We start from the raw sequence: 25010 nt of genomic DNA on the forward strand, positions 1-25010 counted from the left end.
TGAATGTGTGTGTGTGTGTGTGTGTGCGCGCGCGCATGCGCACACCCAAGGAGGTGTGTGTTCTCCACATCCAACACCAGCATGTGGCTTTTGGAGAGCTGCCCCTGTAGCCTTATTGGAGTTCACCGATTGGGTCTGCGTTGCTCCCGGACAGGAGGAAGGAAGTCAAATGGCACCGAGGGTTGGTTCAGAGAAAGAGTTCTTTATTTCTGTTTTCCGGAACAGCAGAAAGGCACTTGCATGGTCAGTCCACAGCAAGTCCAAAGAAATGAGAAATTTCATGCAGTATATATATCATCCAGGCACCCTCTCCCTCCTTCCCCAGGAATCCAACCACATCAGCCTATACATGCAGGTTGACATCACATATGTTCCTGCTCCGATATTCTTAACCATAAACGGGTATTCCTTCCTGTACTTCTGACCATAAAAGGGTATTCTTGTTCCTACTCTTATCTTGGAGCAAGAGGTCACCAACTCCAAGAACACACTCTGGCGCTGTTCCCGGACTAGGTCTGTGCGTCAGAGTGTGGTAAGATAAGACCCAGACATCTCATCCCTACTCCACTGGAACAGCCAAGGTCATCCTTGCCGTCACAAACTGATAAAGGAGAGGGCTCTGAGCACTTGTTTATACAGCCGGGGTTTTGTTTATACATTGACTCAGAGCTCAAGTTAATGGATTTTAGCTAAGGAAAAATAGGGATTTTGGTGCCCATTTCAAAACTGCCTGCACAGTCAGTTTTTGGGTTTGGGAAACCCATTCCTTCACCCCCAGGCCCCAAAAGGTCAACCACCTATTTTAGAGCTGTGTTGGTCCACTGGATGACCTGGTCAGTTGCTGAATTAGCTGATGATCTTTCCAATGCTGTCTAGGCTGCAATTCCTTCATCAGATGGGCTCTCTCAGTAGCACTGAAATCTGGTCACAAGTAATCCCAGTTTGAGACTCCTGGTGCCTTACAGAACCCTGTCTCTTGGGCTGGTTCATATGTCACTTATGGCTCTTATCAATTCACACAAGTAGTCTACTCATTGTGAGCAATCTATCCGAGAAGGAAGGAGCACGCATAATACTGAAAATCAACTTGTGTGGGTAAGGCGTTTTTTGTTACAGCACACATCCTGCTCACAGAAGGTGATCTGGGGTATGACACTCATCCCCAGGTAAATTATACTACTCATGTCCATAGTCCAGCGGTCAGCAACCTTTTTCAGCCATGGGCCGTCCCTCAGACCATGTGGTTGGCCGGACAGTATTTTGAAAAAAATAATGAATGAATTCCTATGCCCCACAAATAACCCAGAGATGCGTTTTAAATAAAAGGACACATTCTACTCATGTAAAAACACGCTGATTCCTGGACCGTCCACGGGCTGGATTGAGAAGGCGATTGGGCCACATCCGGCCCATGGGCCTTAGGTTGCCTATCCCTGCAGATCTGGTGAGCCAAATGATGGCAGAAATTAGGTCTGATTTTTAGATGTAGAGAGGGCCAACGTTTACTCCAATATCAGCTTCTGGCAGAGCTAGGCGAAAGCTGGAAACAGCTGTAAGAAAGCCACACACACAACACACACACCCCACGACAAAGTTTAGGAAGGAGAATTGGTCTGATACTTTGAAGAAACTTGCATTGACAAATGGCTAGATCCTTGGGTTTTTTAAAAAATAATAATAACTAAAAACACGGCTTAATTTAAGATTGCTAAATCTTATTACCCAGATCCTGATTTCCAGTGTTGTGTCACTGAAATGACACAAATGGTGAAAAAGAACTGCTCTAGCCATATGCAGAATGTTTTCTCCTCACTAGTGAGTAACTATATCTAGCGTCGTTCTGCCCGGACACTGAGGTCCAGCGCTGAGGGCCTTCTGGCGGTTCCCTCGCTGCGAGAAGCCAAGTTACAGGGAACCAGGCAGAGGGCCTTCTCGGTAGTGGCACCCGCCCTGTGGAACACCCTTCCACCAGATGTCAAAGAGAAAAATAACTACCAGATTTTTAGAAGACATCTGAAGGCAGCCCTGTTTAGGGAAGCTTTTAATATTTAATAGGTTATTGTATTTTAGTGTTTTGTAGGAAGCCGCCAAGAGGGGTATAAATAAATTATTATTATTATTATTATTATTATTATTATTATTATTATTATTATTATTATTGCATCCATACATCTGGGATGGGGTTGGGTTCCAAGTTGAAGACGAAACCCTGATCATAATTCTTCTCTGTGTTGCTCTGCTGACTAATCTCAGACAAGGATCAAACCCCATTTACGCATAAGATTCAAGCCTCAGTGATAGCTTACCACTCCCAGGTTTTTTCCTTTCTGTCAGTGCTTGTTAGGAACATAATCATCTTGATCAGCTGAGCCAACTCATATGATTCATTTGGGATTCTGCTAAAGTGTTCAGTTACTGATTGTGATTATGCCAGATACCTCAGGAGAGCGTACCCAGGAGACGAGACACATCATTTCAAAACATCCCAGAGGGTTCAAGATAACTCAGCTACAGCAAAACAAGGCAAGAAGCTGCCATTCAAAAAGCACATTTGCAAAGAACCTTTGCTAATTAGGATGTGTATCTGGCTAGCTTGCCCACCATCAGATGCCTTTTGGGGGTGGAGGGGGTTGAATAGCTTAGCCTCGGCCGTTTCAGATCTGCATAACCCTAAATGAATTATGCGGGGGAAATGGAGCAGCACCCCAATTTTGAGAAACTATTCCTTGAGCTGTGCTGACCCTGACAGCAATGGGGACCCGAATGACTCCTCATTCTTAACCTGCAGCGCACCTCAATGTGCCTTAATGGGATAGAGCTCAAATGATGGCTTCGTAGTACTGTTGGTGCTGAGATTTTATGTGAAGTACATGGCGCTGTGGGTTAAACCACAGAGCCTAGAACTTGCTGATCAGAAGGTCGGTGGTTCGAATCCCTGCGATGGGGTGAGCTGTCATTGTTCGGTCCCAGCTCCTGTCAACCTAGCAGTTCAAAAGCATGTCAAAGTGCAAGTAGATAAATAGGTACCGCTCTGGTGGGAAGGTAAACGGCATTTCTGTGCGCTGCTCTGGTTCACCAGAAGCGGCTTAGTCATGCTGGCCACATTACCCGGAAGCTGTACGCAGGCTCCCTTGCCCAATAAAGCGAGATGAGCGCCGCAACCCCAGAGTTGGTCACAACTGGACCTAATTGTCAGGGGTCCCTTTACCCTTTACCTTACATCCGGTAAGTCAGGGTTTTTATGTGTCCTTCTCGGCCAAAACAGCTGAGGAATTTCTAGGGAAACCAAAAATATCAATGAGTAATGAAAACCATCAGATGAATTTGCACAAATACATATTGAATTTGTGAAGGATCCTTTTCTTAGGATAAAGGACTGGAATAGATCACATCCATGGGATGCTGTCTAGCCCTGGGGTGGGGGGAAAGTGGTCCTCAAGATGTTGCTGGACTACAACTCCCATGATCCCCAGCCAGCAGAGCCAGTGGTCAAGGATGGTGGGAGTTGTAGTCTAGCACCATCTCTGGTTGGTCAAAGGTTCCTCACTCCTAGTGTAGCCATTTGATTCTGTGCTCCTCGGGGTGTGTTGTCTCCCTTTATGCAAATCTGCACTCTTTGTCTAGGGCTGTGGATTGATTATTAGGGTCACTTTTTATTTAGAAGAGAATAATAATAATAATTTATTTATATCCCGCCCTCCCCAGCCGAAGCCGGGCTCAGAGCGGCTAACAACAGTAAAATAATACAACATTCTAAAATCATTCATTATAAAATCATTTCAGAATCAAATTAATGGCAACCATTGGGCTGGAGTTCTATGAGGATTACAGAAGGAGGGGGTCAGACTGTGCCTCAGCCAAAGGCCTGGTGGAACAGCTCTGTCTTGCAGGCCCTGCGGAAAGATGTCAAGTCCCGCAGGGCCCTAGTCTCTTGTGACAGAGCGTTCTACCAGATCAGAGCCACGGCCGAAAAAGCCCTGGCTGCAGTTGAGGCCAGCCTAACCTCCCTGTGGCCCGAGACCTCCAAGATGCTTTTGTTTGAAGACCGTAAGGTCTTCCGTGGGACATACCAGGAGAGGCGGTCCCGTAGGTATGAGGGTCCTGGGCCGTATAGGGCTTTAAAGGTTAAAACCAGCACCTTAAACCTGATCCTGTACTCCACCGGGAGCCAGTGCAGCTGGTATAAGAACTGATTCCATATAAATTTACCTATTTCAAAGCAGATAACTGTTTTTACAAAGGCAACAAACTTCTCAGATTAAGAGGGATGCGTCTAAATAAAAGGGATGTGGAGGTATCTGATAGATTGACTCAGAACCCTCTATACTCATATGCCACCAAGAAGCATGGGTTAACACAGCTGGTGGGATCAGCAGAATCTGCACAAGTGATTAACAGATCTGCACTTCGTTTTTTACAGACACCGTATGCCATACTTCCCAATTTAGCAAGGAAACTGCTGTTGAGTTGCATCTTACCCCGGCCAATGGATAATTGTTGAAAAAGTCATATTAAATAAATTGCCTGATTGAACTGAAAGCACCTAGATCATTCCTATCAACCCTTCAGCATTTAAAAGCCTTTTGCAAGCCTTAAACATCCCCATTCCCTCCTACCCACCCACTCCATGTTCAATGAAATGAATCAGTTCATTAGAGCAATTAGCTTTTCATCTTTCATATTGTCTTAATCTGGATAAAGCGCTAATGGGGAACAAAAATGGTCATGTTCTCAGTGGGTATCAGTTTTCATAATCCCGCTGCCTTCAGGCGTGTTAGATGGATTCACCAAAAGAACTTGATTGATTACTCTAGAGACGGAGGTAGCCCTGAGGAACAAATATGAGCAGTTAGAGGAATTCTGATGGGCAAGTGTTAGAAGTCAGAATGGCAAGGGGGTTGTTAGGGTCAGACTTCAAGCAGCTATAATTTTTCAACGGCAACATTCTTGGCTGCAAAATGCTTTCCACGTAGGAGAGGATAAAAAGACGAAGAGCTTCCGCTTGGACGAGAGGTGGTGGGACTGAATTATCAGCATTTAACTTATAATGAGCAGTTTGCAAAGAGCAAGTGGTGTCTGCAGCCTTTTTAAAAATAAAAATGTGCTGGAATCAAAATGAAATTTTAACACATGGCAGATTTAAAATAAAACAAGGCCGTATGTTTTTCATGATACACGGGGTTAGCTTCATTAACGCTTCAGGTATCCGTAATCCTTTTAACATTTACAGTAACATTTACAGGATGGAGTACTCTGTTTAATACAGTGAGCTGACAGAACTTGTGGAGGCATCTAGCTTGGAGCACCTCAAGCAATCTTAGATGCTGCAAGGAGAGCTCCCAACCTGTGAGTTGGCCTCCTCCGGCCATTTTCAGACTGGAAGGGGCATGCTTTCCTAAAGTACAGGGGCCAAATGTGCCAGATTGAGCCCTGGCGTTTGGGCCCTGCTCCTTCCCAAGTCTTCCACCCAACTTTCCCTTCTCCTGACTTGAGGCCAAATGGGAGTTCTTGCTCCAACAGATGGGAGAGGAGGGCAGGGGCAAAAGGACCCAGGGGGAAGTGAGGCAGAAAAAGTAATCGAAAAGGCAGTGTACATTGCTGGGGGTGCGATACACAGGGAGTCTCGGCCAATCAACAGTTCCCTGTGATGCCAAATAATATCTTCTGGGTGTGTCCTGAAGAGATTTTCAGGGGCCAGAGAGAGAGAGACCAGGGGTCCACATTTTTCCTGTGGGCCTGAGGTTCCCCTTCCCTGCGTCCCAGAAAGCAGCTTTGTCCACATTCTAACTTCTTTATGAGTTGGTGGCATCCTGTGTCCAAAGCTGAGATGGATTATATGTACAGCCGTACCTCGGAAGTCGAACAGAATCAATTCCGGAAGTCTGTTTGTATTCCAAAATGTTTGACTTCCAAAGCGTGGCTTCTGATTGGCTGCAGGGAGCTCCCTCAGCCAATCAGAAGCCGTCGAAGCCCTGTTGGACGTTCAGCTTCCAAAAGAACACTCACTTACTTCTGGGTTTCGATTGTTCGGGAGCCAAAACGTACAAGTTCTGGGGCGTTTGAGAACCAAGGTATGACTGTATAGAGACCGAGAGACCGACAATCTCATGTGGAAGTTCTCAGTATGTAGCACAACCCAGAGGTTGTCAGGCTGACACGAAAATATTTTGTTTTTGTATGAAGCTCTGTCCAAAACATTTCAACTTGGCTGGGTTCCTTTAAACATTTAAATTTGGCAAGAGGTTTTCTTTTTCTTTTTTTAGCCCTTATATAAACTCAAAAGAGTTTGCAAAAAGAAAGCTGGTTGTCATTGATCTGGCTGTACCAAATGCTAAGCCTGCGCAACAGGAGAATTACACAATATCTCTGTGTGTGGTTGCAATTCATTCCAGGCATTCAGAGAAAAGGGAGAAATGTTTGGCCTAGTTCACATAGAAAGGTGAACCTACCTTACCGTATGAAACAATAGGCAAACAGAAACATAGTCACCCTTCCATATGATGCATCTGTTAGTGAAAATAACATTAAAACGCATCACATTAGGGGAAACGGCTTGACAAAAATATATATGCATGCATTAGGCAAAATTGCTTGCAGAAGTGATCTTATTCAGAGAAATTCGCACTATAAAGCTGATGAAGTTTCATGAAGACCTTTGTGGGGGGGTGAGGGGGTGGGAATTACGACCTGCTGTGGAAATGTCAAATACCGAACTTAAGAGTGGAAAAACGAGAAACCGAAATCGAGAAACCGAAATTGACCCATCGCTCTCAGAAAAAACTGAGGAATATTGAATAGAATGTCAGACATGGACCTTGGAGAACCAGGCTTAAATTTCAACCCTGCCATTGAGTCCATGGAACGGTGCTGAGATCGAGACAGGGCTGGGCGTGGGCAGCCGTCTAGAGAGAGCCGTGAGCCATTGGGCAAGCGACTAATCTGAGAGCCAGTGTGGTGTAGTGGTTAAGAGCGGTGGACTCGTAATCTGGTGAACCGGGTTCGCTTCCCCGCTCCTCCACATGCAGCTGCTGGGTGACCTTGGGCCAGTCACACTTCTCTGAAGTCTCTCAGCCCCACGCACCTCACAGAGTGTTTGTTGTGGGGGAGGAAGGGAAAAGAGATTGTTAGCCGCTTTGAGACTCCTTCAGGGGAGTGAAAGGCGGGATATCAAGTCCAAACTCTTCTCTTCTAATCTGGACTGGAGCAAGAGGCAGGCCTGAGGCAAACCCAAGGATGCAGGAAGATATCAGAGACCAGGAAGACTGTGTTGCTTGAGGAAAGGCTCACTGAAGCAGAAATCCCTCTTATAGGACCCAAGGGGGTGAGCCTCTGCAGGTGGAGTCAGTCCAGGGCCTGATGACTGCAACCTGCAGTTCAATGGCCCACCACACGGGGCAGCGGACCATAGATCCCAGCAGCACCTGACAGATAACTGCCCTCTCCCCAGCGTAACAGGCAGGGTGAGCTCTACCATTTGACAAAAGTGAGGCAGCTTTTTATTTAATTTTATATTGTATTTAATTTTATATTTTATTTAATTTATTTATTTAAATTTAAATAAGTTATTTAATTTTATATTTTGATTTTCCTAGAATTGGAGTGAGGAAAAGGAGGGCCTTTTGCATGTTCTGCCTCAGGCATCAAATGTGTTGAGCTGCGCTGACACACAAGTTTGTCGTGAAGGTAACCCCAAATAGACGCATGAGCTCCTTGGAATGAAAGGAGGGGGGTGCAAACTAAAGAAGCAGATTTCCAGTTATCTCCCCTAGCCATAGGGCTGCTCTTGAGTAAATGGTAGCCTCTGTGCTTATGTGGGGGATTTTGTAAACTACAGTGGTACCTCGGGTTAAGAACTTAATTCATTCTGGAGGTCTGTTCTTAACCTGAAACTGTTCTTAACCTGAGGTACCCCTTTAGCTAATGGGGCCTCCTGCTGCCACCGCCGGACGATTTCTGTTCTCATCCTGAAGCAAAGTTCTTAACCCGAGGTACTATTTCTGGGTTAGCGGAGTCTGTAACCTGAAGCGTCTGTAACTGGAAGTGTTTGTAACCCAAGGTAATTTCCTTCCATCCAAAGTGAGGAACATCTCACAGTAATCCAAAGATGGCATGGGGAAAAGTCAGTTCCTACGGGACTGCCTCTCCTGGTATGTCCCACAGAGAAACTTACGGTCTTCAAATAAAAACATCTTGAAGGTCCCAGGCCACAGAGAGGTTAGGCTGGCCTCAACTAGAGCCAGGGCTTTTTCGGCTGTGGCTCCGATCTGGTGGAACACTCTGTCACAAGATACCAGGGCTGTGCGGGACTTGACATCTTTCCGCAGGGCCTGCAAGACAGAGATGTTCCACCAGGCCTTTGGCCAGGGCACAGCCTGACTCCCTCCTTCGGCAATCTTCGCGGAGCTCTGGCCCAATGGTTGCCAGTGGTTTGTTTTGAATTAATTTTATAATGAATGATTTTAGAGTGTTGTGTTGTACTGTTGTACTGTTTTATTGTTGTTAGCCGCCCTGAGCCCAGCTTCATCTGCGGAGGGCGGGATATAAATAAATTATTATTATTATTATTATTTCTCTTTGTTTCCCCACTCCCCAATGTAAAAATAATTATCTCAGGGTAAGACCTGTATGCACCTCCCTCAAAACTCTGATGCGTACCTTCAAAATACAGACATCATCTGTAACAAGCATGTTTGGAAAGATAATTGTGGTGTGCCACCTTTCCCCTTCCTCCTCTGCCCTTAAATGCAGAATAATTTTCTGCAATCTTTTTTTTCTTCCTGAAGCTTCTCTTGGGAGATGACAAGAGTCCCTTGCATTGCTGGCGCAAGGCTGGTGCCAAACGCTCCCTTCGCCCATTTCCCTGCTAATGCAAAATAGTCTTGGCTTAAGTCTCCGCTGTAAATCACCGTTCTTTTGGCCATTAATCTCGAGAACACCCTGCTATATTTTATTAAGGTAATTGTACGGCTTTAAAAGGCTCTCGTAGCAGGCTTCCCAGAACTCTGCGGCAGCTTCAAAGCTTCTCTGCATTTTTGTGTCCAAATGCTAGAAGAAGATGCAGTGCTGTGCATGTTTCTGTCAGCCCCTGGAGTCACTGATATCTGCTCAAGGGCACTGCAGTCAGCCTTCTTTACGGCTGCTTCTGCATTCTGCGGCAGATTATGGCCACATATATATAAGGTTTTTCTCCGGTGGGCAGGGCACGTTGCAAGGCATCACATGAGTGTGACTAAACCCAGGCTGTTCAGCAGCCAGAGCTTGAACAGAGGGCCTGGGATATTTGTTTTTTGACTCATTCTCTCAGACTGTGCTGGAATAATCAAATAAGCATGCAGAATAGACTGAACCACATTGTTGCTGTTTAGTCATTTAGTCTTGTCCGACTCTTCGTCACCTCATGGGCCAGAGCACGCCAGGCACTCCTGTCTTCCACTGCCTCCCGCAGTTTGGTCAAACTCATGCTGGTAGCTTCGTTAACACTGTCCAACCATCTCGTCCTCTGTTGTCCCCTTCTCCTTGTGCCCTCCATCTTTCCCAACATCAGGGTCTTTTCCAGGGAGTCTTCTCTTCTCATGAGTTGGAGCCTCAGGTTCAGGATCTGTCCTTCCAGTGAGCACTCAGGGCTGATTTCCTTCAGAATGGATACGTTTGATCTTCTTGCAGTCCACGGGACTCTCAAGAGTCTCATCCAGCACCAGAATTCAAAAGCATCAATTCTTCAGCGATCAGCCTTCTTTATGGTCCAGCTCTCACTTCCATACATCACTACTGGGAAAACCATGGCTTTTACTATACGGACCTTTGTCGGCAAGGTGATATCTCTGCTTTTTAAGATGCCTTCTAGGTTTGTCATTGCTTTTCTCTCAAGAATCAGGGGTCTTTTAATTTTGTGGCTGCTGTCACCATCTGCAGTGATCATGGAGCCCAAGAAAATAAAATCTCTCACTGCCTCCATTTCTTCCCCTTCTATTTGCCAGGAGGTGATGGGACCAGTGGCCATGATCTTCGTTTTTTTGATGTTGAGTTGAACCACATTAAGGCAGCCCATAACAGCAGATGGAGTGCGTCCGGTACTCAGCTATAAGTCATCATCGCTGAGTTTGCCATTGCCGCAACTCACACAGTTGAGCAAGGGGGTCCTGCCCCATGGCACTGGGCCAGGGGCGGGCTTTGGTTGTTGTTGTTTTTTGCAATATGGCACCCTGTGCGAGGCCAAAATTTGACACCCCCAAACAGATCATCACAATTATGCGTATTCTCCATTTGGCGTCCCCTTCGCTTGGCACCCTGTGGAACCACCTACACTGTCCTAAATCTGGCACTGCACTGGAGCACAACTGGTACACTAGTGTCTGGACTCCATCCCAGTCGCACTGGTGGATTTTGGTTGCTACTCCACTGTGCGGTGCAGTGCTATGAATATACCTGAAGGAACGTCTCCATCCCCATCATCCAGCCGAGACACTGAGGTCCAGCTCCAAAGGCCTTCTGGTGGTTCCCTCACTGCACGAAGCGAAGTTACAGGGAACCAGGCAGAGGGCCTTCTCGGTAGTGGCGCCCGCCCTGTGGAACGCCCTCCCATCAGATGTTTAAGGAGATAACTGTACAACTTTTAGAAGACATCTGAAGGTAGTTTTTAATGTTTTACTGTGTTTTTGTACAGTATTTGCTGGATGCTGCCCAGAAACACTGGGGCAACCCAATAAGCCGGACAGGCTACAAATAATAAAATTATTATGATGGTGATGTTTGGAACACATGCACCCTGGAAAAAGAATGTTACTCCTGCTCCTCTCTCATACTATACTTAAAGCAGATACAGAGAAAGGGGCTGTTAATTCAGGGGTTTAAGAAGCACCTAACAACCTTTTCGTGGCAGAGAAGGGCACACCATTACTGTTTGCTTTAAATAAACTATGCTTCAGAAAGCTGCCATGCAGGGAGTGGCATGTGGGTTTGCAGATCTGTTGTTGCTGTGGGGTGGCAAGGGTAGAAGAGACAATCTCATGCCCAGAAGCACATTTCTGTATCCCAGCTTCACACAACTTGGGCTTCAGCCTTGCTACTGAAAATAGTTCATCCCTAGTGAACCCTGGCACAAACGAGGTGTTGGATTTTGATAATTGGGGGACAGCTCAAGTGTTGCTTTGCCCTATATGGAGGATGGCAAACAGGGAGTCCATAAGTTTGCCCTGGGCTTCCTTGGCTGCCTGCTCTCCCAATACTGCCTCAACTTGGGAGTGTGGGGTGATCAGGAGAAGGCAGGAGACACCCTTTTCATTTTCCAGTTGGAGGGACAGCTGTAAGGTGCAGTGCCTTCTCACAGAGCTCTGGCGCTGGGGTAGGGAGTGTTTAACTGCCCTCTGTCTTTGTCTTCCTCCCAGTGATATTTTCCCAGTTAAATGACAGCCCCAAGCTACTAATAACCTGTTCTTTGGGGGGCAGGGAGGTAACATAGGGGCTTGTATTGCGCCCAGGAAGGCTATTCACAAAAGTGGAAGTGGGGGTGCTTTAGATCAGGGAAGCTGTCTATGTGATAAAGGTAAAGGCAAAGGGACCCCTGACCATTAGGTCCAGTCGTGACCGACTCTGGGGTTGTGGTGCTCATTGTGCTTTATTGGCCGAGGGAGCCGGCGTGCAGCTTCCAGGTCATGTGGCCAGCATGACTAAGCCGCTTCTGGCGAACCAGAGCAGCGCACGGAAACGCCGTTTACCTTCCCGCTGGAGCAGTACCTATTTATCAGCTTGCACTTTGATGTGCTTTCGAACTGCTAGGTTGGCAGGAGCAGGGACCGAGCAACGGGAGCTCATCCCGTCGCGGGGATTCGAACCGCTGACCTTCTGATCGGCAAGTCCTAGGCTCTGTGGTTTAACCCACAGCACCACACAGTTCAAAAGAAGAGCACCTTTATTAAAGAGGGGGAAATATTGGAAGAGCCAACAGACCTCATTCTTTTCAGTTCCCCTGACCTTGTTGGTTTTGAATAAAGGGGTGCCTGCCTGAGTCAAATTATCCTGTGCCAGAGGTCAGAGGCGATCAACCTGTCTTGCTATAAACCATGCTGGTTTCGTGTATGATTTCAGCCTAATCTCAGGAAAATCATCTAGAAAGGTCAGCACAGCGGCTCTGCACGTCCTTTCCCTGGCTCTCAGATGGATGTTTTAAAGCCTTCTACCTTTGGCACTCTTAATGCAAATGCCATTATCTCTCTTTTCTGATATTCCCAGCCATTTTCAGCTGCTACGTGAAATGTACTGTGGAGGTGTCCTGTGCATCGATTAAAATGCAGCCTTCCCCTTTCAAGATTTATAAATGATCCTTCCAGTGATTCGAGAAAGGCTGGGAGAAGCAGGAAAACAGCCATTTCATAAGACATCACTTAATAATGGCTTTATTGTTATTGCTCAGATAGTCAACATTGAACAGCTGTAATTCAGGACATGTTTAGGAAGCCCCCTACCTCCCCCCCACCCAAAAAAACATAATATTGATGACATTTTTTCCTCAATTTTGCTTCCTAACCTTGTCATATGTTTTGAAATATTAACCGAATTTGATCAAAATACGTGTGTGGTATTTCAGCTTATAGGTTATATCTAATGCTCTGATGTGCATAGACTTTCCCTTCCTACCCCCTGTAGCCCCTGGAGTGATTGTGTGTGTGTGTGTGTGTGTGTGTGTGTGTGTGTGTGTGTGGTGGCTGCAGATTTTGAAGGGTACACAGAGGGTTGCTGTAGGGAAGAGAGGAAGGGAAAATCTTCTGTGCCAGCAGCAGTCTGTCTCATGCATGCAGCAGCAACAGTATTGCACTTAACGTCTTATGTTTAAATGTTTGCAGCTGCTATTAAAACAACAGCAAAGGATTGACATATCCACTCCCCAAATTAGCTCTTGAAACAATGCACGTGCTTAGTTGCTTAAGTCAGAGGCAAATTGTGTTGGGTGGGTTTAATGCAGATACTAAAATCTTGAGGGGACAATGCATTATTATAACAACCTGTTGGTCAGTCAGAGTCCTGCTCCATTTGTGTTATGTACTGAAGTTCTCACCCTGGGCCAGTAGGGGGATACTGTAGATAGTTTTCACTCAGGTCCACATATGCAAATAAGGGATTGAAATAGTTCAGTGATTGGATAGTTACAGAAAATGGTTACTGTTGCGTTCTAGTGGAGCTCTATATAAGCAGGCTGGCTGAACCCTTCAGTTCAGTTCTGTTCTGGCCTGTGAATAAACAAGAGCTGTGTCGTCTGATATGTTGTTGTTGTTTAGTCGTGTCCGACTCTTCGTAACCCCATGGACCAGAGCATGCCAGGCACTCCTGTCTTCCACTGCCTCCCGCAGTTTGGTCAAACTCATGCTGGTAGCTTCGAGAACACTGTCCAACCATCTCATCCTTTGTCATCCCCTTCTCCTTGTGCCACCCATCTTTCCCAACATCAGAGTCTTTTCCAGGGAGTCTTCTCTTCTCATGAAGTAGCCCAAGTATTGGAGCCTCAGCTTCAGGATCTGTCCTTCCAGTGAGCACTCAGGGCTGATCTCCTTAAGAATGGATAAGTTTGATCTTCTTGCAGTCCATGGGACTCTCAAGAGTCTCCTCCAGCACCTTAATTCAAAAGCATCAATTCTGATATGTTCACCCACAACTTAACAGTTTGAATGTTATACAGTTTGAATGAATGGAGGCTGCCTGACTGAAAGATCTTTTCCCAGCTACATCCTCAAACCCATTAAGATGGGATGTTTGGGGGTAGAAACCTATAAAAATCTTGACCCGCCGATGCAAAAGCAACAAAGTCCTCCAGGGGATTTGCAACAGCTCGGATATGTGCAAACTCACAGCAGTCTCCACCTTATGGAATAAATGGAGGAAAAACAATAGGCAAGATGTTTCTGTGTGTGAAATGCTTCTTTGCAACACATTGCATTGTTAGAGGATGCGACACCTACATCAGCCTGTGAATCAATGTGTGCTAGCCATGTTGAGCCCTGGGGTAACAGCATAGCTTCTTCCAGCAATATTACAAATTGGCCTGCCAGTTATCCCGAAGCCAGTGGGATTAAACTGCCTTCACATGCAAGTACCATAGCTGCACTGGCAAGCTGGATCATGCTGAGAGAATGAAACACTCCTTTGTTTTGTGTTAAAAAAAGAAATCACACTAAAAGATAGCATTGGAAAGATGTGCATCACAGTGTAATTGTAGGCTGACCCTTCGCTCTCTCCATTCTCTGGTGATCAGATTTTATATTGTGTTCGTCCTGGCCAACAAATGTGCTGCATAATCCCATTCCCAAGCACTGCGATATGAATCGGCTAGAAACTGCATTGATGGTTACCCATCTATTGCTCCCAGATTTAGGGGAAGAACAGCAGGCAGGCTATGAAGCCTGCTAGAAGCTGTTGCCACCACGGTGACAGGAACCCTCGTGTATCAACAGTCAGTGGTAATTCAAAATCACAAGATTTGCTCATTTGGGAGGGGACCGACTTGGCCTGCTAATCGTGCCCCGCAAGGACTGGTTCCTGAATCCCCAAACAATTCCCCACTAAGTAAGTTTATGGCTTCACTACAGGACTGGACAGGGAAAGGAAATGGGATTGTGAAGGATAAAGCTTTTGATCAAACGCACAAGTGCCGGCAACATTAGCAAAGGGAATAGAGAAAATTGCTAGCGGAGTAAATAGCTTTTTGTGTAAATGTTCTCCTTATTCAAATTTCCCCCAGTGTATTTTTTTTTCCTTTTAAGGCCCGGAGAGTGAATTTTCTTTAGAAAACATTGATTAACTGATACCCTCACACAGTTCCCCGTGACTTTACACACACACACACACAACTGCAGAGAAGAGAGAAGAGCAAAGTCTCTGTGTCACATTTGCACCAACCACACATTTGCAGTTCTTAGCGGTTTCTTTCCTTGCACCCAACAGATGGTTCTCAGTGTCAGCTCTTGAAGGAAGAGGAGGAGGAGAAGGGTCTAGACTGGTAGGAAGTGGGAAACCGGGGAGGGGGCACCGCAGTACAACAGTAGGCACATGGTCTTACGTTCTTCGCACAGCAAGTAAGCCCCACACGCTCAATTTGAGGGGATTTTCTGTTCCCTCATAGCAGCCTCTTGTACATTCATTGTGGGAGGTCTGCATTCAGAAATTGCTTTCCATGCACAGATTATCCCTCGCTCAATTGGGGCAGTAAATTTTTTTCTCCCCAGTTAAATATGTGAGAAGAACCGAGAAACTTGAGAGAATCACATTTCTGGCCTGAAACAAAGAGGCAGAAAGGAAGGTATGGAGTACAAGATGGGAGAGAACTCTTCCACCTCAATTACCGTATTTTTTGCTCTATAGGACGCAACCAACCATAGGACGCACCTTGTTTTAAAGGGGGAGAACAAGAAAAAAAATTCTCCCCCTCTCTGCTCAGTGCCCCTTCATCGAAGCGGCAGGAGAAACGGAGCCCCTTCCATTTCTCCTCCCACTTGGCTGAAGGGGCGCTGCACAGCTCTCCCTCTCTGCTGAAGCCAGGAGAGTCTTGCTCTCCCGGCTTCAGCGAAAGCAACGCGAAGCCTCCGGAGCGTGGAGGGAGCATTACCTCTGCGCTTTGGAGGCTTTGTGTTGCTATCGCTGAAGCCAAGGAGCCTGCATTCGCTCCATAGGATGCACAACATTTCCCCTTAATTTTTGGAGGGGAAAAAGTGCGTCCTATAGAGCGAAAAATACGGTAATTAGCTAGCGTGTTTCTTCACTGCCCAACGCCTGGTTTGTAGAGAAAGGGATAAGCACCCCAAAAGATTTTGCTGGTGGTGAGTTTCATTGACGGTGGAGGCCTCGGCTTTTGTTAACAGGCAGCCAGACCCCAAACCGGCAGTTGCCAGGGGAAATGGACCGTTCAAAAAAGAACATTTGTGCGTTTTCAAAAATTCGAGCCATGCAAAAGTTCAGTTCTGTTTGGTGATGTAAAAACAATGTGGAAAATACCCCTAGAACCTCAGGCCCTGATCAAGCACGCCCATTTCTCTGCCCTCCCTGCTCCACCATTCTCTGCTGCTGCTCTTCACTGGGTTAATAATATGAAGTTATTTTAAAACACGGGTAACCCTTTCCTTGGGACGCAGGTGGCGCTGTGGGTTAAACCACAGAGCCTAGGACTTGCCGATCAGAAGGTCGGTGGTTCGAATCACCGCAACGGGGTGAGCTCCCGTTGCTCGGTCCCTGCTCCTGCCCACCTAGCAGTTTGAAAGCACGTCAAAGTGCAAGTAGATAAATAGGTACCGCTCTGGCGGGAAGGTAAACGGCATTTACATGTGCTGCTCTGGTTCGCCAGAAGTGGCTTAGTCATGCTGGTCACATGACCTGGAAGCTGTACGCCGGCTCCCTCGGCCAATAAAGCGAGATGAGCACCGCAACCCCAGAGTCGGTCACAACTGGACCTAATGGTCAGGGGTCCCTGTACCTTTACCTTTAACCCTTTCCTGGCAAGTCATGTGAAGCTACTACCACTGTTCAGATAAGGGTGGCAATGCCAAGAGTATCCAGTGCAACATGGAGGGAATGCATGGGCGTGTTGTAGCGGCAGGTCCTTTGCATGCAAATCATAGTATCCCAATTAAAGGTAAAAGGACCCCTGATCATTAAGTCCAGTTGTGAATGACTCTGGGGTTGCGGCACTCATCTCGCTTTACTGGACAAGGGAGCCGGCGTTTGTCCACAGACAGCTTCCAGGTCATGAGCAGCGCACGGAAATGCCATTTACCTTCCCGCTGGAGCAGTACCTATTTATCTACTTGCACTTTGACGTGCTTTCGAACTGCTAGGTTAGCAGGAGCAGGGACCCAGCAACGGGAGCTCATCCCGTCGCAGGGATTCGAACTACCGACCTTCTGATTGGTAAGCCCTAGGCTCTGTGGTTTAGACCACAGCACCACCCAAGCCCCAATATCCCAATTAGGCAGTTCTAATATTTTCTTTTAAAAAGCTCAGGTGAAGAGCACAGAGCAATCTAAGTTTTTTAAACGAGACACTAGACTGTCAATCTATACCAAATATTTCAAGATTCTGGATGGATGGATAGAATCTAATTTTGCATGTGAAGTCTCCAAAGTTTTGCATGTTAACTTAGCATTCTTTTAGGAGTCATTTGCTCACAATCTGTCCTTGCATGTGATTTGAGTATCCTCCAGCATTCCTCTGCCAGATTTTGGTCCATCTTGGGGTACCTGTGTGTGTGTATGTGTTCGTTCATGTTCCCACCACTGCTTTTATTTTCTTCTCTACTTCAGAGTTCTGTTTTCATTTCGTTTTTAATATAAAACCAGATTTGTCCTCAAAGCAACTCTGTGATGTAGGATGCTGTAATTCCTGTTTTTAAGTTGGGAAAATGAGGCAGCAAGTGACTTGCCCCATCAACCAGAATTTCTATAGCTCAGCAGGGAACTTGGATCTCAGGCCCAGCCCTCAATCCACAGGGCTACTCTGTAATTTTCTCTTTGTTTATTTCTTCCTCTGAATATGTGCTTTAAGAATTAATTCCTGGAGTGCAAGCCTTTGGCATTTGGCAAATTCCAGTGCGACGGGATGCATTTCTTATCTGCTAAATTATTCCTTCGTGTGCCGTGCGCCAACACGTCCCCCTGAAATGTAGGCTTTCCTGTGATGTGGGAAGACAAAAATTGCCCACCCAGCTTCTCAAACCACATGGCTGTAGTCATGACCTTCCATGAAGACAGCAGGCTCCTGTCAGCTGGAATGTCCACTAAAGGTCTTGTCTGCCACAGAACAGATCCGATTGAGATATGACTGGCACTGCAGTAAGCAGCTGGGGCACAACACACCAAAACTCGTGCTCAGTATATTACACTGAAGGCAAGGCCACTATGTTCCACAGGGAGAGGGGGTGAAATCCAGCCAAGAGGAGGCTTTTCCCTGCTGGATATATTATGAGGCATCTTGTCTTTGTTGGCCGAAGGAATGGATGACATTAGAGAATCCACATATTCTAGATCTAGAAGGTCATGATAATATTTTTGGTTGGCAAGCTTATTTATGGTATGAAAAGGTGAAAGTTCATAAAGGATTTACAAATCATGTAATTGGGGGCGGGAATTATAGAGTATGAATAAATGAGTAAATTAAGTTAATTTGGATATGCAGAAGATATGCAAAACAAATTTAAGGAACCGCAGAAAGAGGGAGAAAGAAGTCAAGTTTTGAAATGTCAAAATGATTGTAAAATTAGTGAAATGTATAAACTTGAAAAGTATGAATGAATAAAAATCCCTGGTGACAGCAAAAAAAGAGGGGGGGAATCTAGCCCAAGTCAAGCACAGTTTACTATAATAGGAACATTAGGCATGAACACTATTCTCCTCTTCCATTAAAACAGAAAATTGCTAACTTTGAATAGATCGTGTTCCTTCTGCTGATCCTATCCTCTTGGATCCAATGAGGTCACAAGGCTGAAAATCACTATTTGTTTTTAATGTATAACTGGCACATCAGGCACCCTCTTGAGCTCCCCCATCTTCCCCTTACTCAGTAATGCTGTCTGCGTTTGATTCTGCTTCCAAGAGGCACTTTTCAGCTCTCGATGCAGATGTTTCCATCTGGGTCTCTTGGTTCTGAAGTGGGATGAAAAATCTGATCTCACTTTTAAAATAATGACTTCCTGCAAATGTTATAGAGCTTCAACTTTTTTGTTGGGTTTTAAAAAACAACAACACCATACATGCTGTGTTCTAATTCCAGTTGTGACTAAACTGGAATTACCGTATTTTTTGCTCTATAAGACTCACTTTTTCCCTCCTAAAAAGTAAGGGGAAATGTGTGTGCGTCTTATGGAGCGAATGCAGGCTGCGCAGCTATCCCAGAAGCCAGAACAGCAAGAGGGATCGCTGCTTTCACTGCGCAGTGATCCCTCTTGCTGTTCTGGCTTCTGAGATTCAGAATATTTTTTGCTCTATAAGACACACCAGACCACAAGACGCACCTAGTTTTAGGAGGAGGAAAACAAGAAAAAAAATATTCTGAATCTCAGAAGCCTGTACAGCAACAGGGATCGCTGCACAGTGAAAGCAGTGATCCCTCTTGCTGTTCTGGCTTCTGGGATAGCTGCGCAGCCTGCATTTGCTCCATAAGATGCACACACATTTCCCCTTACTTTTTAGGAAGGAAAAAGTGAGTCTTATAGAGCAAAAAATGTGGTAATTATCCTTTGGATTTTGCACATGTCTGAATTTTGCACTTCGCTTCTCAGCTCAAAATACAAAAAGGGCATTTGAAATGCATATTCTAGAATAAGGTGCATTAAGAAATGCACACATAATGATGAGATGCTCGTGTAAAATGCGTTTTGTGACAAAAGATGCATTTTAAAGACTAATTTTATTGTGGGTGTTTTAAAAATTATGATTAATGTGAAAACAGAACCGGTAGACTTCATGCTAAATGGACACAGACTGGAGATAGACAGATCCACACCCCCCTTCTGAAATGACACTGACCATTTGTTACAAGTGACACTCTTTCCGACTTCCTCCTGCAGGAGATGAGTGTAGATGCCAAGAAATTTGCACTAATAATAATAATAATTTATTATTTATACCCCACCCATCTGGCTGGGCTTCCCCAGCCACTCTGGGCAGCTTAAAAAAATATATATTAAAATACTGTACTACATCAAACAGCGGGAAGGTAAACGGCGTTCCGTGTGCTGCGCTGGCTCGCCAGATGCAGCTTGTCACGCTGGCCACGTGACCCGGAAGTGTCTGCGGACAGCGCTGGCTCCCGGCCTATAGAGTGAGATGAGCGCACAACCCTAGAGTCTGGCAAGACTGGCCCGAACGGGAAGGGGTACCTTTACCTTTACCTTTACTACATCAAACATTAAAAGCCTCCCTAAAAAGGGCCGCCTTCAGATGCCTTCTAAAAGTCTGGTAGTTGTTGTTCTCTTTGACATCTGGTGGGAGGGCATTCCACAGGGAGGGCGCCACTACCAAAAAGGCCCTCTGCCTGCTTCCATGTAACTTGGCTTCTCACAGTGAGGGAACCACCAGAAGGCCCTTGGAGCTGGACCTCAGTGTCCGGGTAGAACGATGGGGTGGAGACGCTCCTTCAGATATACTGGACCGAGGCCGTTTAGGGCCTTTAAGGTCAGCACTAACGCTTTGAATTGTGCTCAGAAACGTATTGGGAGCCAATGTAGAACTTTCAAGCAGAGCAGTACAAAGGTAGCAGCTGCCCTAGCATGGAGGGCCATTGCCTGGAGACGAGTTGTGATGTTGCTGGTGCTGGCCATGCAGCAGGGTGAAATAATCTTTTTCGGGACACACCGCGAGGGGCAGGGGGGAGGAATTGGTGACTAAATACAGCAGCAAAACTTAGGAAAGCCATGGCCCTAGCGTTTGGGCTGTGCTTCAGGTAGCATGATGCTTTTGGCTGGCACTGGCTTCATCCCTGAAAGCCCAGCTGCTACAGAGCTGCTGTATCAGTTATTTTTGCTACAGCTGCTGGAACCATTCCTTTTCCAGAGACATACTTAGCTGGTGCCTCTTCCAGCAGCAGAGCCTCTTACGTATTTCTGCACAGCAATTCATGTCTAGTTTTCCTTGTGGCAAGTACATCTGTAGTTTTAATAATTGCTTGTAATTCCTGAATGTTATATCACCACATTGCTTGCGAGGCAAATTGTTTGTGCAATGCTTGTCAGGCACATATTCATGGTTTCACTTCATTGGCCTTACAAATTGTCGGCTGATTGTTTGTTTTTTGTTTGTGTTTCGACTTGTGTGAGAGACACCGAACAGCAGAATACATTTTTTCCTAGAATGGTAGGAGTGGCTCCACTCATGTTGCTTAGCCTAAGAGAGCATAGGGCAAAAAATTCAGTGGTTCTGCTCTTTGTCTTCAATCTTGGAGATGTTTTGAGGTTCAGCAACTGGAGATGGAGCCATCTTTGGCTCTGCTGACACAATCCAAATTCTTTTTTTAAAAAATTATTTTATTTTCAATGCAGAATCATAACATCATAACAAAAATTACAAACATTGAATCCAAAATAATACTGTACAAACAAGAAAGAAAAACAGAACACACACACAAAAAAACCAAAAACAAAACAAATCAAAAAAGCATGCTGTACATCTACAAATAAAACCATATCATTCTAATCTAGTCATTACATACATATACTTCCTTCCTTTGTTCTAAGACCTCAAAATTTTACTCTTACTGTATTGTTGTGTCTAATGTAGATTTCTACCATCTTTGTACTTTTTTACACCATTTTTCTTTTTCTTTAACCCTGTAAAGCATCATTCATTACATACCGATATGCTTACTCCAGAACAATGTTTTTTCATATACTTTTTAGCACATCCCCATGTTTTTAATAATTTCTGGTCCGATTGTCCCCTTATGAATGCTGTGAGTCTTGCCAGATTTATATATTCACAAAATTTAATCTGCCATTTTTTCATTGATGTTATTTTTCTCCCTTTCCAATTTTTTGCTATAAGCATCCTGGCAGCTGTCGTTGCATACAGGAATACTTTCATTTGATTGTCGGGAATATCGTTTGTAACTATACCTAAAAGGAATGCCTCCGGTTTTTCACTGAAAGATATTTTAAACAGCTTTTCGATTTCTTCAAAAATTTCATTCCAGAATTGTTTAATAGGTCGGCATTCCCACCACATGTGACACATCCAAATTCATCACCTGACAGCTTCAGTTAATGACTTGCATGCGCGAAAGCCGTCACAAATTAGACATCACAGATAGATTCTTCTCTGCAGACAGTCTTCACATTTAGGAGCAAGCTAGATATGGTGGTCTCAGTTGCTTATGCTTTCAAATGGATCTACGCCAGTCGTGTTGCAAGAGAGGGGAATGCTTTGAAAACAGTGAAAGGAGATCTGGGAAGGATTGCAGAGACTTCCTCTGGCTTCTGGCAAACATCCCCCAAAGCTACTTCCTCTTGAGCACTTTCCCTTCCAATCCAACACTTACGCAGCTGCAGGAAGTCAAACATCTCTCACCCCGAATCCCTTTGCACTGTTAAAAATGAAACTGCCTTACCTTGTTCTTACTACGTAAGTCAGGCCATTCTGTGTCAAAACAGCCAGAACTATTGCCCTTAGCTGTAAGCCATCAAGTGCCAAGAGAACAAGTGGTATACAGTGGTACCTTGGTTCTCAAACTTAATCCGTTCCGAAAGTCCATTCCAAAACTAAAGCGTTCCAAAACCAAGGCCCGCTTTCCCATAGAAAATAATGCAAAATGGATTAATCCGTTCCAGAATTTTGAAAACAACCCCTAAAACAGTAACATGAGTTTTACTATCTGAGGAGACCATTGATCCATAAAATGAAAGCAATAATCAATGTTCTGTATTCTAAAATAAATAAGATAGTACAGTCATACAACGGGTTACAGACGCTTCAGGTTACGTTTTTCGGGTTGCAGACTGCCAAAACCCGGGAGTACCAGAACGGGTTATTTCCAGGTTTCGGCGGTCGCGCATGCGCAGAAGCACCAGATCAGGTTACAGACGCTTCAGGTTACAGACTCCTCTAACCCAGAAATAGTACCTCGGGTTAAGAACTTTGCTTCAGGATGAGAACAGAAATCGTGCAGTGGTGGCAGCGGGAGGCCCCATTCGCTAAAGTGGTACCTCAGGTTAAGAACAGTTTCAGGCTAAGAACGGGCCTCCAGAACAAATTAAGTTCTTAACCCAAGGTACCACTGTATTGTAGATGATAAAAATAATTAAAAAAAAAAATTTCTCCTACCTTCACTGATGATAGTCATTGTTTGGATGGGGGGCTTTTATCTATTTCCACAGTCACAGTCAATCAGTCAATCAATCAATCAATCAATCAATCAGTAGCTGCACTGGGTTCCACACAGTCAGAAAAACAATTTAACCCCAAAAGCCTCAAAAACACAAAATAAATAGCAAAAACAAAAGCGCCAAACTTAATCCGTTCCAGAAGTCCATTAGACTTCTGAAATGTTCAAAATCCAAGGCACAGCTTTTAATTAGAGCAGGCACCCCAAAAATAATAGCCGACAGCCGCATCGGACGTTCAACTTCCAGGTTTTCGGCGTTTGGGAACCAAGGCGTTTGAGAACCAAGGTACTACTGTACATACTTATGAGTGTGAAATTAGACTGTTTGAAAATGTGGGACAATGCACACAGTGGAAGGAAACATATTATGGAACCCCAAAAAAACCATACATTGAAAACCTGCTGAAACTGAAATGTGCTGAAGTTTTATATCCAAAACTTTTATTTGATTGTTATCCGAGAAGATGCAGTTTCCTTTTGTATACAGTTTTTTCTTTTTACCTTGACTTTTTTCTTTTCTTTTTCTTCTGTGTTTCTGTTGTAAATGATTTTTTATGTCTGTATTTTAAACCGATAAAGATTATTATAAAAGAAAGAAAAGAAAACGTGCTGAAACTATATATTCTGCATATGTATACAGTGGTACCTCGGGTTAAGTACTTAATTCATTCCGGAGGTCCGTGCTTAACCTGAAACTGTTCTTAACCTGAAGCACCACTTTAGCTAATGGGGCCTCCTGCTGCCGCCGCGTCGCCGGAGCACGATTTCTGTTCTCATCCTGAAGCAAAGTTCTTAACCTGAAGCACTATTTCTGGGTTAGCGAAGTCTGTAACCTGAAGCGTATGTAACCTGAGGTACCACTGTACATGTTCTCCCCCCTTTTTAAAAAAATGCCTTTTGAAAACAACTTCCCAATGAGATGTACAATGAAATGCAGATTGTGATAGAGACCCAGCACCGATCGCAGTACTCTCTGGACCTATATTTTAACATGTTTCAAAGAACCTAAAGAAAAATCTCCCACACTAAAAGGCTCGGGTCACAGAAATAATTTTCATAAATACCTGATACCCATTTGTGGGGTTCTGCATCTCCTTAGTGTAGTCCGCTTTTATATTAATACCCAGGTGATGATGATGACACACATCACTCCATAAATCACTTTGAATTCACATGAAGCCCAGGTTGAAAGCGGGTCATTTGGGTCGTCACATCTGCTGAGAAGCACGCCAGATGATGGCATGCAGAGTGTGCCAAATGGATGTTGTGTTAATGGTGACTAATGATGGTCATTGTTGAAAGTTACAAAGATAATACCTGTGTCCGCGGTTGCTAATGAATTATAGCCATTATGAAGACACTACTGACAATGTTTCAACAGCAATCAGAATTATCTAGTTCCACTCCTTCCCCTCCCTCCCTTTCATTTTCCCTAAAAGCAGATTATTTGGTAGAGATGAAAGAAGAGCTCCTATGATATACATATCTTCCATTGTGTGCTCATGAATATTAGCGGAAGTTGGCCCTGGTTATGAATAGCCTCAAAAAAAAAATGTTTTCTCGAGCTTGCATATCTTATGAAAAGTGTATCGCTGCAGGTTTTTAGAGTAACAACAAAATATTTCTCATTCCAGTCGACTTCCCAGCTTTAGAGGATGACATTTCAATCAACGGGGAAGACTTTGGAGAAGACTCTGAAGATGGTGAGTATGAGATATTGTGGGTTGCATAACGCTTCAGGTTACAGACGCTTCAGGTTACAGACTCCACTAATCCAGAAATAGTACCTCGGGTTAAGAACTTTGCTTCAGGATGAGAACAGAAATCGCGTGGCGGCAGCGGGAAGCCCCATTAGCTAAAGTGGTGCTTCAGGTTAAGAACAGTTTCAGGTTAAGAACGGACCTCCAGAACGAATTAAGTTCTTAACCAGAGGTACCACTGTATTTTAAAAGCAATGTGCCTTATGCAGCCCCAGGAAAAGTACAGTGGTAACTTGGTTCTCAAACTTAATCCATTCTGGAAGTCCGTTCCTAAACCAAAGTGTTCCAAAACCAAGGTGCGCTTTCCCATAGAAAGTAATGCAAAACAGATTAATCTGTTCCAGACTTTTAAAAGCAACCCCTAAAACTTCAGTGTAACGTGAATTTTACTATTTAACGAGA

At 44.9% G+C, this 25010-nt stretch overlaps 1 protein-coding gene across 1 annotated transcript in view; it reads left to right on the forward strand.

Annotated features, from left to right (window-relative positions):
• NRP2 (neuropilin 2) overlaps positions 1-25010 on the forward strand; it is a 249414-nt gene that overhangs the window by 213531 nt on the left and 10873 nt on the right. Inside the window, exon 16 of the mRNA XM_083706659.1 lies at positions 24483-24551. Coding sequence (XP_083562785.1) covers positions 24483-24551 — 69 coding nt within the window. The remainder of the gene's footprint in view (positions 1-24482; positions 24552-25010) is intronic.

This window comes from Podarcis gaigeae (genome assembly GCF_964106915.1).
Source record: "Podarcis gaigeae genome assembly, chromosome: 1".
Lineage (NCBI taxonomy): Eukaryota > Metazoa > Chordata > Lepidosauria > Squamata > Lacertidae > Podarcis > Podarcis gaigeae.